Below are 15488 nucleotides of genomic sequence, written 5' to 3'. Positions count from 1 at the left end.
AGTTTAAGGGTTTTGAGTCGGACTCGTGTCGGGTTCGGTTGATGTTCACTTCGACTGTATCAGGTTCGGACAGAAAAACAAACGTGACCAGAGTGACATAGATCGTAACTTAAAATTCGGGCTGAATCGTTAAGCATTTACAAGTCGCCATTATCAAACCACAAAGCCTGCAATTAAATTGTTCCATTGACAATTGATCAATGTCCTGTGCCAGTTCCATTAAAATGCCATGTGACCATGTGTGAAACTCTTCATACCTGTAAGTTCACGTCCTTGTGTTCCAGTATTACAGTTGTTGCTTTGAACCCTGCATCGGTAAATGTAGACCTAAAGACTCTTAAAGATTCTTAAAATCCCAAACTGTCTCCCAGAACAACAGCGAGAGGGTCAAGAGGGAAGCGGACTCGTCAAACATCTAGAATATTTCCCTGCCGCTAAATAAATCATGACACACACACAGGACACGGGACTCTTATTAATCTGCTAATATATGAAGTTTGCCTAACATAATCTCAAACGTGAGCAACCACCTCCTCAGGCAAACCAACAGTGAATAAACAAAGCAAAAGAAATATATTGAATATTTACATTACAACATGAATATTCATTGTACATAGAACCAGGAAGCAGGTGTGAAAGCGGAGGAAGGAGTATCTGTGTACATCTGTACATATCTACTCACAGATCAAAGTGATGGCTAAACAAATACAGTGTATAACTAAACTTAGTCAGTGTATATTATTATTTCATGAGTGTTTTTTGGACATTTGAGTTCATTAAATGTTAATATTTTCTTTGCTCCACATAAAGAAATGATCAAAATTGAAGAATTTTTGGGTTTGGAGACAAAATAGTACATTTGAGAACATCGTTCTCGTCATTTCAACGTCAAGATTGACATTTTATGTATGAAACATGTATGAAAATAACTCTTAGTTGCTGCTCGAATGAGTTACCACACAAACTCGTCATAGAACAACGTCCTGCAGCGTCTCTGGAGAACCAATAAACGCCAACAAAGTTTAACAGAGTGAGCGTCTGTCCGTCTTTAGTTACACCTTTCTACTTCAAGTGAAAACTATGTGACAGACATGCACCAGCCTGGTTTAAAGAAAAAAAAAAAGGGGGGGGGGGCCTGCATTTTCAAATTTGAAATAAATAGACGACTGTCAGCCGCCTGCAGAGTCAGGTCCAGACCTGACACCCAACGTCAATCATCTCGCTGAGAGATTTTTTCCTGAGGAGGCGATGATGTAAGAACAAGACAGCAGAGGGGCCGAGTGACAGGATCAACCCTGCCGTGCTGTGTGTGTGGTTTCTGGGAGGCTGATATTACCACTGAATGTTTCCCACCATTTCTACATAATCATACACACAAAGCCAGAGAGCATGTCTGCTCTGACCTGGATGCAAACGCACACACAAAACTTGTCTGATTTGCCTATTATCACCTGCCACGATAAGAGCCCGGCGGCATAGAAATGAGGAAAATTAATGTTTAACCACATTTTGTCGGTTTCCTTCCAGTAAAAACCAGCCTGTCTGTGTTAAACATTTAAATCACTAAAGAAAAAGCCGTGAACAGACGGATTTTAATGATAATATTGCTGCAAGTAATGACTTTGATAAGTTATTTAGTTCGCGAGGTGTCAGAAAGTGACAACGCCTCAAACTGACAGCGCTCTCAAAGGTCTTGTTTCATCCACTCACAGTTTTTTCTTGACTGGATCACTGAGGGAGCCGTTGTGGATTTATAGGCACTAAAACAAGATCATAGCACACGTTAAGTGGAAACTACAAAGACACAGAGAGCTATTTTCCCAACGTGAACGTCGTCTCACTAATAATAACCACTGCTTTTAAAAAGGCACCATAACTCAACGTTGAAGTAAACTGTAAAAGGGGAAGTAGGGCTGAAACATCTAAATGTGATTTGATTTACAATCTATGTTCTTTGAGTCAAAGTTCAGGTGATGGAGCATCAACACCATCAAAACACTAATTACTCCTTACTCAAATGCCTCTTCATTCTTTTTTTTTTAATGTGCTCAAAAAATTGCCACCTTTGCAATTTGTCGGAGGATTTTGATTTGAAAACGATTAATTATTCAGCCCCAGAGGTGCAGTGAAATGACTACAAAGAGCTGGAGCGGGGAAAAGAACATCAGGACGGTCCCTGTGGATAAAAGGCGGGCTATCCCTTTAAAGAGAGTTTGGGTAAAAGGGGGCACAATGATCTGCAGCAGCCTGAGTCCATGCAAATAGCATGCAGATCTGCAGCAGCAGCAGCAGCATCAGCAGCAGCATCAGCATCATAGACCCAATGACCTGAAGCCTATCTGCTGCTGCTGCTGCACACATTAATATAGTTTTAATAAGGGCTGCAATAATTTATCAATTGATCAATTATTCATCATTTACCAAACTATTTTGTTCATCGATTCAATTATAAACAGGTCGTCAGCTTCTTGAATGTGAATATCTTCTGGTTTTTTGCTCCATAAAATAAAGAAATCATTAAAACTGACTCATTCTGGTTTGTGGGCAAAAACAAGACATTTAAGAACATAATTGTTTGAGGTTTTGTGACATTTTATGCGCCAAACAACAACTAATCGATTAATCAAGAACATATTGTTAGTTGCACAATTAATTAAACCAAGTTAAACAGCAGTTTATGTGCACTCATAATCACACAAATAATGTGATATATCGAAAAAGAAACACACTGCAATTATTTTCTACGCAACACAAACAATTTGCAGATTGTTTGTTAACAGAAAACTTTGAATCATCATGATTTTGCTCATTATTCCCATGACAATGACCAATTTTTAATACGTATCAAAATCGCAATAATTCTACAAATAATTGTGGTGTGATTTTTTTTTATTCCATATTGTGACATTGCGGTTAAAGAACCGTGATACTGTCAGTGCTCCTCCTGGATCTGACCCCCCACAATCCATATTCAAAACTGGCAACCCTGTAAATCGAGATTTTAATCTGAAAACATGGGGGGGGGGGGGATTATCAAAGGTGGATTGGGACATTTAAAGTTAGGATGATTGTAATGATGTTCAAAGTTGTTTTCTAGTAGATTTCATGTGACACAATGCAGTGAGAATGCAGCACACGGTGTAAAATGTCAAAGTATGTTGTTGTAAAGGTCGAGTGGTGAGAGTTAACGAGAGTTAACGAGTTTAAAAAAGATCGTTTTAAACACCAACACACGCGGATTTAATGCGTCAAAACACCGGAGCTAACAACCGCGACCACAGGCTTTGATACGGCGGTTTTTAATCTTTCCTCCGAGGGGAAAAGGAAATGAAACCCGGCTCAGTCTGGCTCTGGTTCGGCCCCGGGGAGAAAAAAAGAACCGTTCCTATCCCGGTTAGCTCGGCATAGCCTAGCATGCCGAGAGGGTGAGGGAGAGTTCGTTAGCTGGCTAACTAGCGTTAGCACCAGCCAGCCCGGGCTAACGCTAGGAGAGAGAGGGAGTGCGGTTGGGAATCCGAACTCGAGTTATTTCACAGCCCGGGATCGGATCGCCACTTCGGCGTCCTTTAGCCCCGCACAGCGCGACCCCGCCACCGTGTTTTCCCCCACGGAACGGAACGAGAGCTAGCTATAAAGGGCGAATGAAGTCCCAAATCCCCATAGTAAGAAAATACATTCCCTTACCCAGCTGCTGCTAACATGGTCGCTCCCACATCCACATACCAGGGAGAGGAGGAGGAGGAGGAGGAGGAAGAACCAGAAGCATTTCCCACGTTAAAAGGCAAAAAAAAGTCTCTTTACACTCCACAGTCTGCGGCCATTAGAGTCCTTAAAGTCGGCTTTAGTTGAAGCGAGGCTCCGCTGGAGAAGCACGGGACACTGCGCGTGGATTTCTGTGTGTTTAGGAGGCGGTGGTGGTTAGTGTCAGTGTTAGTGTGGAATGAGCTGTAAGCAGAAACCTGCCCCTCTCTCTCTCTCTCTGCTGTTCCCTCCCCTTCTCTCTCTCTCTCTCTCTCTCTCTCTCTCCCTGTCAGTAATGGCGACTCCCTCTCTCTCCAGTCACTCTCTCTCTCTCTCTCTCTCTCTCTCTCTCTCCATCCCCAACAGTGATATTTAAACTTAACTTTATTTAAAACATAGTCACATGGCCATAAAAAATGATTGTGGTAAAAAAAAGTCAACAAACAGACAAACAATCAATCAAATAAATGTATCTTTAATTGATCTCAACATTCACAGCTAACTATTTATTTGATATACATATACATATATAAAATCAGTAAATCCCTCAGTGTTTACTGAGACTAAGACAATAATTCAGTTTTCTTAATCACGCTATGTTAGTCCGGACTAAGTAAACACACTGAGCTCCATTTTAGTCAGACTAACTAAAACGCAGCTTAGTCTTAGTCAGACTAACGTACCTGATTCTTAGTCTGATTACTCCCGCGTGTATACACTTAGTCAGGCTGGAGTCAGACTTGTCGTCCTCCCTGAACTTTGACCCCCTGAAGTAGACGGAGACCACGTAAATACTGCAGGACTACATTTATAATTAATACTAATAATTGACTTGTCTTCCTGTATTTAGCTCTTTACTATCATGGCACTTTATTATCAGTTGTTGTTTGTTTTACATAAATATAATAATAACAATTATAACTTCAATGAGCCAAGCAACTAATCGATTAATCAAGAACATATTTGTTAGTTGCAACTTTTATTACAGTTAAACAGCAGCTTATGTGCACTCACAGCTGTGACGAGTCATTTACTGGATATATATATAGATATATATATCTATATATATATATACACTGTATATAATATCACATGGTATCACAGTGTCAAAGTGTGGACACTTTTCTTACTTTTGAAACATAGAAAATAAACATTTCATCAGTCCATGAATTATTGAAGCAGCAGCAGTGAATGTGTTTATCTTCCAGTTCCCTGCAGAGTTTCCTTAATAAGTCAGTCAATGCAACATTTTTTGCGACGCTGCAGCCACAGTCCTGACAGTAATGAAAAGAAAGAAAAGCGTGCAGACGCTGGGAGATAATGGCGGGGGGAAAAAATCCTCTTCATTTATATTTCAGTTGTTGAACTGGGATCAATAAGGTGCTGCTGGTTCCAGTGGATTCCCTCGAGTGCAATGCTGCGTTAATGAGCCTCAGAGCTCAGACACACTCAGTGGAGGCTGGATCTTAAATGTAAAGATTTACCCGGTGGAAGAAATGAAATTAAAGGACATATGTGGTCAAAACACTTGGAATTATGAAGAAAATATATTCAAACTCAACTGCAGATGACGTGTTGATCCTGTGTGACATCTAAACAGCTCTAAACTAATCACTGCACTGGGAGAATAGGAAAAAGCTCACTGAATCACAAGTGAGTGAGTGAGTGAGTGAGTTGTCTTTCAACTGGAAGGTTGGGGGTTCAATTCCAGGCTCCTTGAGCAAAGACACTTCAGCCCACGTCCATTCTTCTTCTTCTGGTTTTATTTGGTATATAGAGTAAAAGTACAGGTTAATAGAAACAGAAATAACAAAGCACAGATACATGAATGTTGTACTTTGTTACGTTGAACCAGTGTTTGGGAACCCCTGGTAGATCTACATCTGTCTGTCTCCTCATCCTCAGCGCCTCCTGCTTGGATTTAAAGATTTATCTGCTGATTTCCTGTCTTCACTTCCTGACTGAAGCCTGCAGTCCTGACTGAAGTACTCTGTCCACACGTCCACACGTCCACACGTCTTTCACCCGCCACTGAAAGTTTGTCCCACTGTGAAAGTCCAGGTGTCTGTGAGGACGTCACGTCCTCTGCTGTCTCATAAAGTGCACGATGTAACTGCAGTAGATGTAATCCCAGAATAAATGAAAGCAACGGGCAGATAGATGAAGGGTAGATTAAAGACAAGCACAGAGAGAGAACAGGAAACGAGGATTATTCAAACTGGACACAGGTGAAACTAATCAGGGCGGGGCAGGTCGTCTAAAAGGGCGGGGAGTGACATGACAAGAGGAAGTGTCAAAATAAAACCCAAATGAAAGTCTACATAAATCCCATCTCTGTGGTCGCTGCAGTTTTCACCTGTGGACAGGCTGTTACGATGTCTCTGTCCTCTGTTTGGACGCTGACTTTATTCCCTCGTGTCTTTTTCCAACGTAAACCTTTGAGTCTCCTTTTCTTGTCTCTGTTCCCGTGCTGTCACGCTCTGAATGAAGCTGTGAGGGCGACGTGTGAGATAATCCTTTATGAAGGAGCCTTTTCTCAGTCTGCCGGGCCTGGTCCGGTCTATTGTGTCCCGGTGTGTGTCTGTGTGTGTGTGTGTGTGTGTGTGTGTGTGTGTGTGCTCAGCTGGGACGTCTGTAACACTGAACCCCAGCAGGGAGAAGCAGGAAGCTGTCTGAGTATTTATATCTGTGGCCTGTGCAGCGACACAGAGCCAAGTCCAGCAGGGTTTCACACTGACTCACAGTCCTCACAACACAACACAGGATTATTTATCATTTTATCCTCGTTTTAATATTTGTAAAATATTAAAACCATATTTGAGTGCTTTACCCAGAGCGGAACAATCCTAAACGTGGCTTTTCCTGACCACAGGAAAACAACACCTCAGCGAGGCCACTGCCTTTACACGACGTGACACACAAATGCATTATTTTGTATTTGGGTGGTGAATGAAAAGAGGAAGCATTAGAGGAAGTGAGAGCAGCGGAAAGAAAAGAAACTAAAACTTGGCTTCAATTTCAATTTCAAGGGAATTTTCAACCAACCAGTCTTCACATTTTTGACGTGTGGTAAACGAAGTCAGCGCTGTGTAAATAATATGTTCACGTCTTTATTTCACTGTGAGACAGACTTTAACAACAGGAAACTGAAGTTTGTAAACCACTCACTCTCCCACACCAAAGCCCACAGAGAAAATCAGTGATTTTAACAACACACACACAGGAGTTGTTGATCCACTGCTGCCTCCATCACTAAGCTCAAATGTCTGATTTTTTATTTTTTGGCATTTAAAATCCTTTGTTCAGATTGACCTCAGTGACACAAAGTGACCACACGAGGCAGCAGTAGACCAGCAGCTCCTGTGTCCCTGTGAGCTAAAACCACTGGTTTTGTCTATGTGCTTTGGTGTGGGAGAGTGAGTGGTTTATAAACTCCAGTTTCCTGTTGGTAAAGTCTGTCTCACAGTGAGATAAAGACGTGAAAAGTATCTAAAAGTTTAGATTTTATTAAATGCAACAGATAAAAAAAACATCCTTTAACTTCACTTAAAGATTATATACAACCTTATAGAAGAATTTACTGCAGTGAAAAATAAAAAGTGGAATTATCCTTTAAAGAGCTCCGCCCATCACACTGCAGTGGAAAAAAAAGATGCAAGAAAGTCTTTTTTCTTTTTCTTTTAGCTCATGAAAAAGTGATTCATGATTTATTAAAAGCAGAGTTCCTGTTCATTTACTCATCTTTAAATGTGTGATAGTTTCTCATATCACTGCTTTAAAGACTCGGGGTCACGAGTGAGCGCCAGTGTGAGTCCATCAGCTACTTTAACGTCTGTCAGCACGTGTTTCAGGGACATGGTGACCACAGTCTCTGCTCCTACTGCTGCTGCTGCTGCTACAGTCTCTGCTGCTGCTGCTGCTGATACAGTCTCTGCTGATGCTGCTGCTGCTACAGTCTCTGCTGCTGCTGCTGCTACAGTCTCTGCTGCTGCTGCTACAGTCTCTGCTGCTGCTGCTACAGTCTCTGCTGCTTCTGCTGCTGCTGCTACAGTCTCTGCTGCTGCCTCATGACTTCATCTCTTTGATCCAGAAACCCTGCAGTCATATATGCAAAGCAGGCTGAGAAGATACTGTCACGCTGGGAGCCACCACACACTCACAGAGAGACACACACACACACACACACACACACACACACACACTCTCACAGGTTAAAGTGTTGGAGCAGTGACACACGGCAGCTGCTGTAAATTACACACACACACACACACACACACACACACACACACAGAGAGAACAAGTGCTGCACCACTCCCTTCATATCAAGCTGCGTTCACACTGACAGCCTGAGGTGACTCACACACCACTTTCTCTTCTTCAGTACGGCCCTTTATTCTCATATTAGGAAGATTTTAGTTTTATTCTTGTAATATTACAACTTTATTGTGAAAAGATTTCTTCTTCTTCAGTGTGGTCCTAAAACAGAAATCCACTCATTCTGATCTCACTACATTTGTGTCTCTTCAGCGACGTCCACATGGTCAGCCTGATCTTCCATTCCATCATGTAGACAAGATAAGATGAGATGAGATGAGATAAGGTAGAATAAAGATAAGTTAAGATAGGATCAAATAAGTTAAGAGAAGATCAGATAATAAAGATATAATTAATTACATACATTAAGATAAGTTGAGATAAAATAAGTTAAAATAAGAGAGATTAAGATAAATGAAGGTAAGATAAGATAATGTAAGATAAGGAAAATATAAGTTATGTTAAGTTAAGTCAAGACAAAATAAATTAAAGGTAAGTTAAGATAAAATGCTGTTTTCACAACATTCTCTCGTCATGCACACACACACACACACACACACACAGAAATAATGAAATCATAAAAACAGTAAAGTTTAAACATTAACGTGGACACAGAACAGTTTGTTCTCAGCTGGAGTCGTACACCCGTGTGTCCGTCTGTCCGTCTGTAATATTTCATCAAGCACTTAAGTTCACCTGAATCGCCATGGCAACCTCAGCCTGTTTTTAATTGAAGCCTGAGGCCATTGTGCATCCCTTTCATCTTCCTCACACACACACACACACACAGCAGGACACTCTTCATGTTCCAGGTTAAATCTGCTTCACAAACACACACAGTCACTTTGTCAAATAACGTTTTTTTGTTTTTTTTTAATTTTGCCAAAGTTTTCTGGGTGAAAAATGAACCGAGTGTAAAGTTACGAGAGCATCAGTGTGAAGAAACGAGGTTAAAGACGAGATTTACTGAAGCTTTTTTGGTGTTTTTGGTGAAGCACGTCCTGCAGCACAGACACTGTCATCGCTCACATACCATCCACCATGATTGTGTTTTATCTCACTGTGAGACAGACGTTCATAAACCACTCACTCTCCCACACCAAAGCCCACAGAGAAACCAGTGATCACAGCACACAGGAGCTGTTGATCCACTGTTGCCGCCATCCCTAAGTTCAAATGTTGTTATTTTGTCACTTCGGCATTTGAAAGTCTTGATCAAACTTAGCTCAGATTGACCTCAGTGACACAGAGTGACCACACGAGGCAGCAGTAGACCAGCAGCTCCTGTGTGGGCTTTGGTGTGGGAGAGTGAGTGTTACTTTAAGCGTTACCACGCGTCACAACATCAGTGTTGACTGTGAGACTGAGACATGAAACTGTGATGAAGAGAAAGAAAGAAAATTAACTGCTTTCCTAGAAAGATATAAATTATTCACACACACACTCACACACGTGTCTGGCCCTCTGTCCTGAGGCTACACACACGCACATGCACGCACACACACACAGGTGAAGCACAGAGGTTATTAACACACACACAGAGACCTTTAAAGAGACAAAGGGAGGCTTCACCGTCTTCACTGCAGAAGTGTTGTCCTCCATCTTTGTTCTGTTTCAGACCAGTCGAGTGCAAAGAATCATGGGAAAATGGGAGGGGGAGGGGCCCCGGTGTCCAATATCCCCTGAATGTCAGTCAAGGAAAGGAAATGAAAAAGAAGGTCAGAGAGAGAATGGAGAAAAGTAAGAGTAAAGAGGAGAGGAGAGGAGGAAAGGAAACAAGGGCAGAGAGGGGAAAAGGAAAGAGGAGGGAAGAGGAGAGAGGAGGAAGAGAAGAAGGAAAGTAAAGGAGGAGAGGAGAGGTGGGAGAGTTCACCTTGTTCTTCTGGAATGGAACAGACAGATGACTGATGAGGAGTGTGGGGGTGCTGCCTTAATCACACACACACACACACACACACAGTGACACAGCACAATTGGAACCAGCTGCTGCTGTTTATCCAGACACGAGCAGTACAGCTGCGTCGCCATGGCAACGAGGGAACGCTGAGGGGCTGAGGAGAGAAAGAGAGGGGGAGAGAGGGAGAGAAGCTAAACCTTCTTAAATATGATTCAAGTAAAGGAAAAGTCTGTGATTTATGACCATGAAAAAAAGAGAATAAAAACATTTCACATGGAAGGGTCTTACTATATGGAGGCGGCCATCTTGTGCCGCCATGTTTCTACAGCAGCCTGCATGGACAAACCAGCCCGAGTGGGAGTTTGTCAATTTTTGCATTTTGAATCAAATAAAAAAAGCTGACAACACAACTTCACTTTTGTCCATTTGTCCCCATCATGTAAAACAGGTTCTGTGTCCCCACAACATAAGGAATACAAGAACACACACACACACACAATAACAAAATCTAACCATAACCACAATTTAAATTTTGGTCCTGAACCAGTTTCTCAAGAATGAGGTTCTGCCTCATTAGAACAAGGTTTTGGTCTCCTTGAGGACTGCTGGTCCTGACAAGGTCAGTGTTTATGACAGAGCAGGTCCTAAAGAGGTGACAAATACAAGAACACACACACACACAAAAGAGATTTCCCAAGATGAGACCAGTTATTGTCCACTTACTCCTGTCCTCTGTGTGTGTGTGTGTGTGTGTGTGTGTGTGTGTGTGTGTGTGTGTCCCAGCTGTGGTCAACAGTTTCTAAAAAAAAGAAGAGCTTTTTAACGTTTAAAAAGAGCAGACAGATGAATGTGGTGAGTGTGTAAGTGGCTCCCTCTACTGTTCACTCACCACATGTTCAGTTTACTGAAGATGAACCGTGCAGACCTCAGAATAAACAGAAACATGTCTGCTTCAGTTCACTTTTATTAAATAACATCACATATTTATTCAGTAACACTGTAAAAAACTGTGTTGTTCACACAGTCAGGAGTGTGTCACCCTTGTTTTGTGTGTGTGTGTGTGTTCAGTGGATCAGCCGACTCCACGTCTGAACTGTCAATCAAGTGTTGACCTCCTTTAGTCTGCGTTCAACAGCCGACGCCACCTGCCTGTACGCCTGTGCCTGAGAGACAAAAACACCAATATTTATTATTATTATTATTATTATTATTTCACACTTTACTTATACTTTAATATGGCAGTTGTGACTTTTTTTTTTAATGGGCATTTTTAGTCAATTTCACAAATACAGTCTGAATTCTGAGGCAAATAATTCAGAATTCTGAGATTTAAGTCAGGATTCTGATGGAGAAAATGCAGATTTTTGAGATTTAAGTGTGGATTCTGAGGGAAATAATTCAAAAATTTTAGATTTAATTCCGGATTCTGAAGAAAAATGCAGAATTCTGAGATACAAGTCAGAATTATGAGGAAGCAAATGCAGACTTTCAAGATTAAAGTCAGCTTTTGTTTTCCTTGTCTTTATCAATTCAGGTCACTAACTTCAATAGTTGGAATGCGGAGTCAGCAATTTCTGAACTCCTCCCACAGTTCAGATCAAATGGAAAAATGTGAAATATAGCATGAATGTCCCGAATACGGCAGAAAACAAATCAAGCAAACCTCTGGACTGTGTGGACAGGAGACGACCAGTGGCTGTCCTCTGTCTGACGTCTCTCTGATGTTCAGGTGGAGAGGAACGTCACCTGGAGGGTAAGAATTCATCAAAGTTCACAAAACGCCGTATATGAGAGGATGTGATTTTTTACACTGTAAAAAACTGCTGTATATGAGAGGATGTGGTTTTTTTTACACTGTAAAAAACGCTGTATATGACAGGATGTGATTTTTTACACTGTAAAAAAACGCTGTGTCACCTAAAAACTCCACCCCCAGAGTGTGAGCGAGCTGTCGGGCTCCGTCAGAGCCGAAGATGTGTGTCTGGTGTTGACACTTGGGACAGTGGAAGACGCTCATGTTCTGCACCAGACCGAGAATCTGCCGGAACAACAAACAAACCCACAAATAAACAAACAAACAAGAAAAACCAGCGTCACCTTCCTGTGACTTCACACACACACACACACACACACACACACACACACACACAAATTACCGGCACGTTGACTTTCTTGAACATCTCGGCTCCTCTGCGAGCGTCCAGCAGAGCGATGTCCTGAGGTGTGGACACGATAACAGCACCTGCACAACAAACAAACAAACAAACAAACTTACGATAATTGTCAGATACTACTTATAATTCCAAAATCTCCTTATAATCCCACAGAGAGTGTCGTCAGTGAAGAGTCATGAGCGTGACGTCCTTTTGCTTCCTGTGTCCAGGAGACTTCTTCTCCTCTTTCATGTGTGTGTATTTCATCTTTTCTTGTCCTCTGGTCGAGACATTTTTTGAGTGTGACCTGAGGCTTTTTAGGTTTGGTAAAGTTCAGCATCTCTAACCTTTAGTTCCAGCTCGCTGTGTTTCACTCAGTCTTCTGTCAGCTCTTAAACTCTTAAACAACACAGACTGTGTGTGTGTGTGTGTGTGTGTGTGCTGTGGTGGCTGACCTGCCACTGGGATGTTCTGGGTGATTGACAGCTGGACGTCTCCTGTCCCTGGAGGCATGTCGATGACCAGGTAGTCCAACGAGCCCCAGTCCACCTGCAAACACACACACACTTCAGCTTTCCTTCCTAATAACAGCGTGTCATCGTTCAGCTGTGGGAGCTGACGAGCAGAGACCTGTCTGAGCAGCTTCTCCATCGCCGACATCACCATCAGGCCTCGCCACACGATCGGAGCCGCGTCGTCCACCAGGAAACCCATGGACATGCTGAGAGAGAGAGAGGACGAGGACGAGGTCAGAGGTCACAGCAACCGAGTCTGACAGAGAGCGGGGAGTTAACGGCAAGAAAGACTCACCACGGTACGCCATAGTTGGTGAGAGGAATCATCAGATTGTCTGGAACAAAGAGACACCGGTTCACAGAATCATCAATAAATCAACACACTGAGTGACTGATAATGACTGCAGTTAATATGGATGAGTGTCGTACTGTCACTGAGCTCTGGGTTTCCCTTCAGGTTCATCAGTTTGGGAACGGATGGACCGTAGACGTCAGCGTCCAACAAACCCACCGACTTTGACTGAGGGGGAAAAAGAAAGAGACGAGAGTTTAGTTTTAACAACGCTCGATACCAAGAAGATGTATTTATTATCAATACACTATTTATATTTGATCTAATTATCTGTCTGTCTATCTATCTATCTCCTAATATTTTGCTTATTGATCACTTTTAGTTTTCTTTTTTCTTCTTTCTTCAAAAGAAATAACATGAGAAAAGGGAGGAGTCTTTACCGAATCATTGGCCATTAACGCCAGAGCCAAATTCACTGCAGAGACAAAAAAAACATCACTTTAAAAACATGAGACTGAAAAACTGTAATAATCATATTTCAATTTAAAACCTTGTTTTAGTTTATTCTGACATTCACTGAAAGTGGTTTGTTATTAAATAACTGAAATTCAACAGTTCACATGCTTAAAATCTTTTTTTTACAATTCACTATCGTTTCAATGTTCGCAATGGAAAGCAACTTTTAACAGTTGTTTATTGATCTTGAGACAAAAGTTACTTAAACTTGAGACATGTTCTTTCAAATCCACCACAGGTTTTTAAAGCTGTGTGTATTTTCTATAGAATAATAAAGATATTGAGTTATGTTTATGTGCGTTTATACCTGCAGTGGTGGACTTTCCCACGCCTCCTTTCCCTGAAGCCACGACGATGACCTGTTTGACCCCAGTGATGGGCTTCTGTCTGGGCAGACCTTTGGCCATGTGCTGCTTCTGCCTCTCCTGTAAGGCTTTAGTGTCCACGGACCTCTGTGGACGTGTGGAGACAGATGAAAACACGCATCATTTTATCTGTCATCACAGCACCTGAATATTTGTATAATATAATTATACAGTTGTATTTTACTAAAGAAAAACTGGTTTGTTTGTTTTTTTTACTCTATTTTGTACCTGCATTGTTACATGATAAAGTGTGGGTTCATAAATGTGGATCCTTATAAAATAATTTAAACCAAACCTACTGGGTACAGACAAAAAACCCTAAGATTATTAGTGCAAAAGTAGATTAGTTATTAATCATTTCAGGTGAAATAAAAACAAAGAGTCAAATCCATTTATAAAAATGTATATTACACGCTGTGTGCACAAGTTTCAACAACTCAATAAAAAAATTAATGAAGAGAAAGGCTGACGTGTTGTAACAGCATCAATGTACATAAATGTCATTTTTAAAATAACTGAGCCAAGCTCGCATGAAAACAAGTACACATCTTAAAAATATTTAAGAAACTGAATAAATACGTCTTTGGCCGTACAGTCTAAACGTTTTTTGAGCCTTAATTGAACCGTCATTGCTTTTATTTTGAAAGCACAATGACATTTCCCGTTACGGTGTCGTTGTTCAACTTGAAAACAAGCAGCAGCTTAGCAGTTAGCTTAGCTGTTAGCTGTGTTCGCCGCGTTTACGAGTCCAGAAACAGACGTTAGTCTCACCTGACAGCGTATGAATTGTAAACAAACCGCAGCTCCACATTTCCCCTCTGTTCCTGTTCGCAAAACTGAAGCTGTATTCGCGGAAAGTCTCAGTAAATGAGACATTCTGCTGTAAGTGAACAGAGCCATGTTTGGCTGTTAGCATGCTCCGCCTTAGCTGCTCCGCAGACTGTTGTTGCACATCAGCACTGCGCAAAATTACGCATGTGTTTTGCGAAATAATGATGCTCCTTGTTTCAACGTGTTTTAAAGTATATATACGCACATGTATAACTCATTACACGTTCGTGAATCACATATATACATATATTGTATGTATATATGAAATAAATATACTAATGAAAATATCTTCCTTATTTTAGGGTCTCACTGAGGTCTTAGGTATAGGGGCTATAACTAAGACCTCAGTGAGAAGCTAAAAGAAGAAGATATTTTGTCCTCTTCCTTGTGTTCTCATCTTCTCATCTCCTCAGTCTCATCCCCTTCTCATTCTCTCATTTCCCCAGCCTCATCTCCTGTGTCAACCTCTTCTCACTTTCTAAACTCCTCATCCTCTCATGTCCTTATTCTCATTTTCTGAACTCAGTCTCATCATCTCATCTCCTCAGTCTCATTCTCTCACCTCCCAAGTCTAACTCTCTTAACTCCTCGGTCTCATTTTATGAAGTCAGTCTCATCCTCTCATCTCCTCAGTCTGATCCTTTTCTCATCCTGTCATCTGCTCAGTCCCATCCTCTCGTGTCCTCAGTCTAATTCTCTGAACTTCTCAGTCTCATCCTCTCATGTCCTCATGTCTCGTCCTCTCGTGAGCCGGTAAGAAATTCCCTCACAGAACATGTCATAATCTTTCCTCAGACTTTGATGTCATCAAATCCATGTTTTTGACTTTGATGTGGCGGCGTCTCCAGAAAGCTGCTGAACACG

General features: G+C 41.6%; 2 protein-coding genes across 4 annotated transcripts in view; both read right to left on the bottom strand.

Annotated features, from left to right (window-relative positions):
- The window catches only part of arhgap5 (Rho GTPase activating protein 5), a 46615-nt gene extending 42637 nt beyond the window's left edge, over positions 1-3978 (bottom strand). The window contains exon 1 of one of the 2 annotated variants that reach the window (XM_058614777.1): positions 3685-3978. The gene's annotated coding sequence lies outside the window, so the exon portion shown is untranslated. The remainder of the gene's footprint in view (positions 1-3684) is intronic. The other variant, XM_058614776.1, reaches the window with a different exon arrangement.
- A 6920-nt stretch (positions 3979-10898) lies between these two features.
- On the bottom strand, positions 10899-15328 carry nubpl (nucleotide binding protein-like). 2 transcript variants are annotated; one of them, XM_058615744.1, is made up of 11 exons: positions 15187-15328; positions 13736-13880; positions 13353-13387; positions 13050-13140; positions 12916-12955; positions 12736-12826; positions 12561-12654; positions 12109-12194; positions 11870-11990; positions 11616-11698; positions 10899-11115 (listed from the first exon to the last, which is right to left on the bottom strand). In XM_058615744.1, the coding sequence occupies exons 2-11, from the start codon at positions 13833-13835 to the stop codon at positions 11053-11055; spliced, it is 804 nt and encodes a 267-aa protein (XP_058471727.1). In that variant the 5' UTR covers positions 13836-13880; positions 15187-15328; the 3' UTR covers positions 10899-11052. The 2 variants fall into 2 exon arrangements, with proteins under 2 accessions (XP_058471727.1, XP_058471726.1); XM_058615743.1 differs by lacking the exon at positions 15187-15328 and adding an exon at positions 14565-14744.
- Between the last annotated feature and the right edge of the window lie 160 nt (positions 15329-15488).

This window comes from Solea solea, chromosome 18 (genome assembly GCF_958295425.1).
Source record: "Solea solea chromosome 18, fSolSol10.1, whole genome shotgun sequence".
NCBI classification, from domain to species: Eukaryota; Metazoa; Chordata; class Actinopteri; order Pleuronectiformes; family Soleidae; genus Solea; species Solea solea.
Note: the sequence above shows the minus strand (reverse complement) of the source record. Positions and strands in the feature narration are given on the sequence as shown.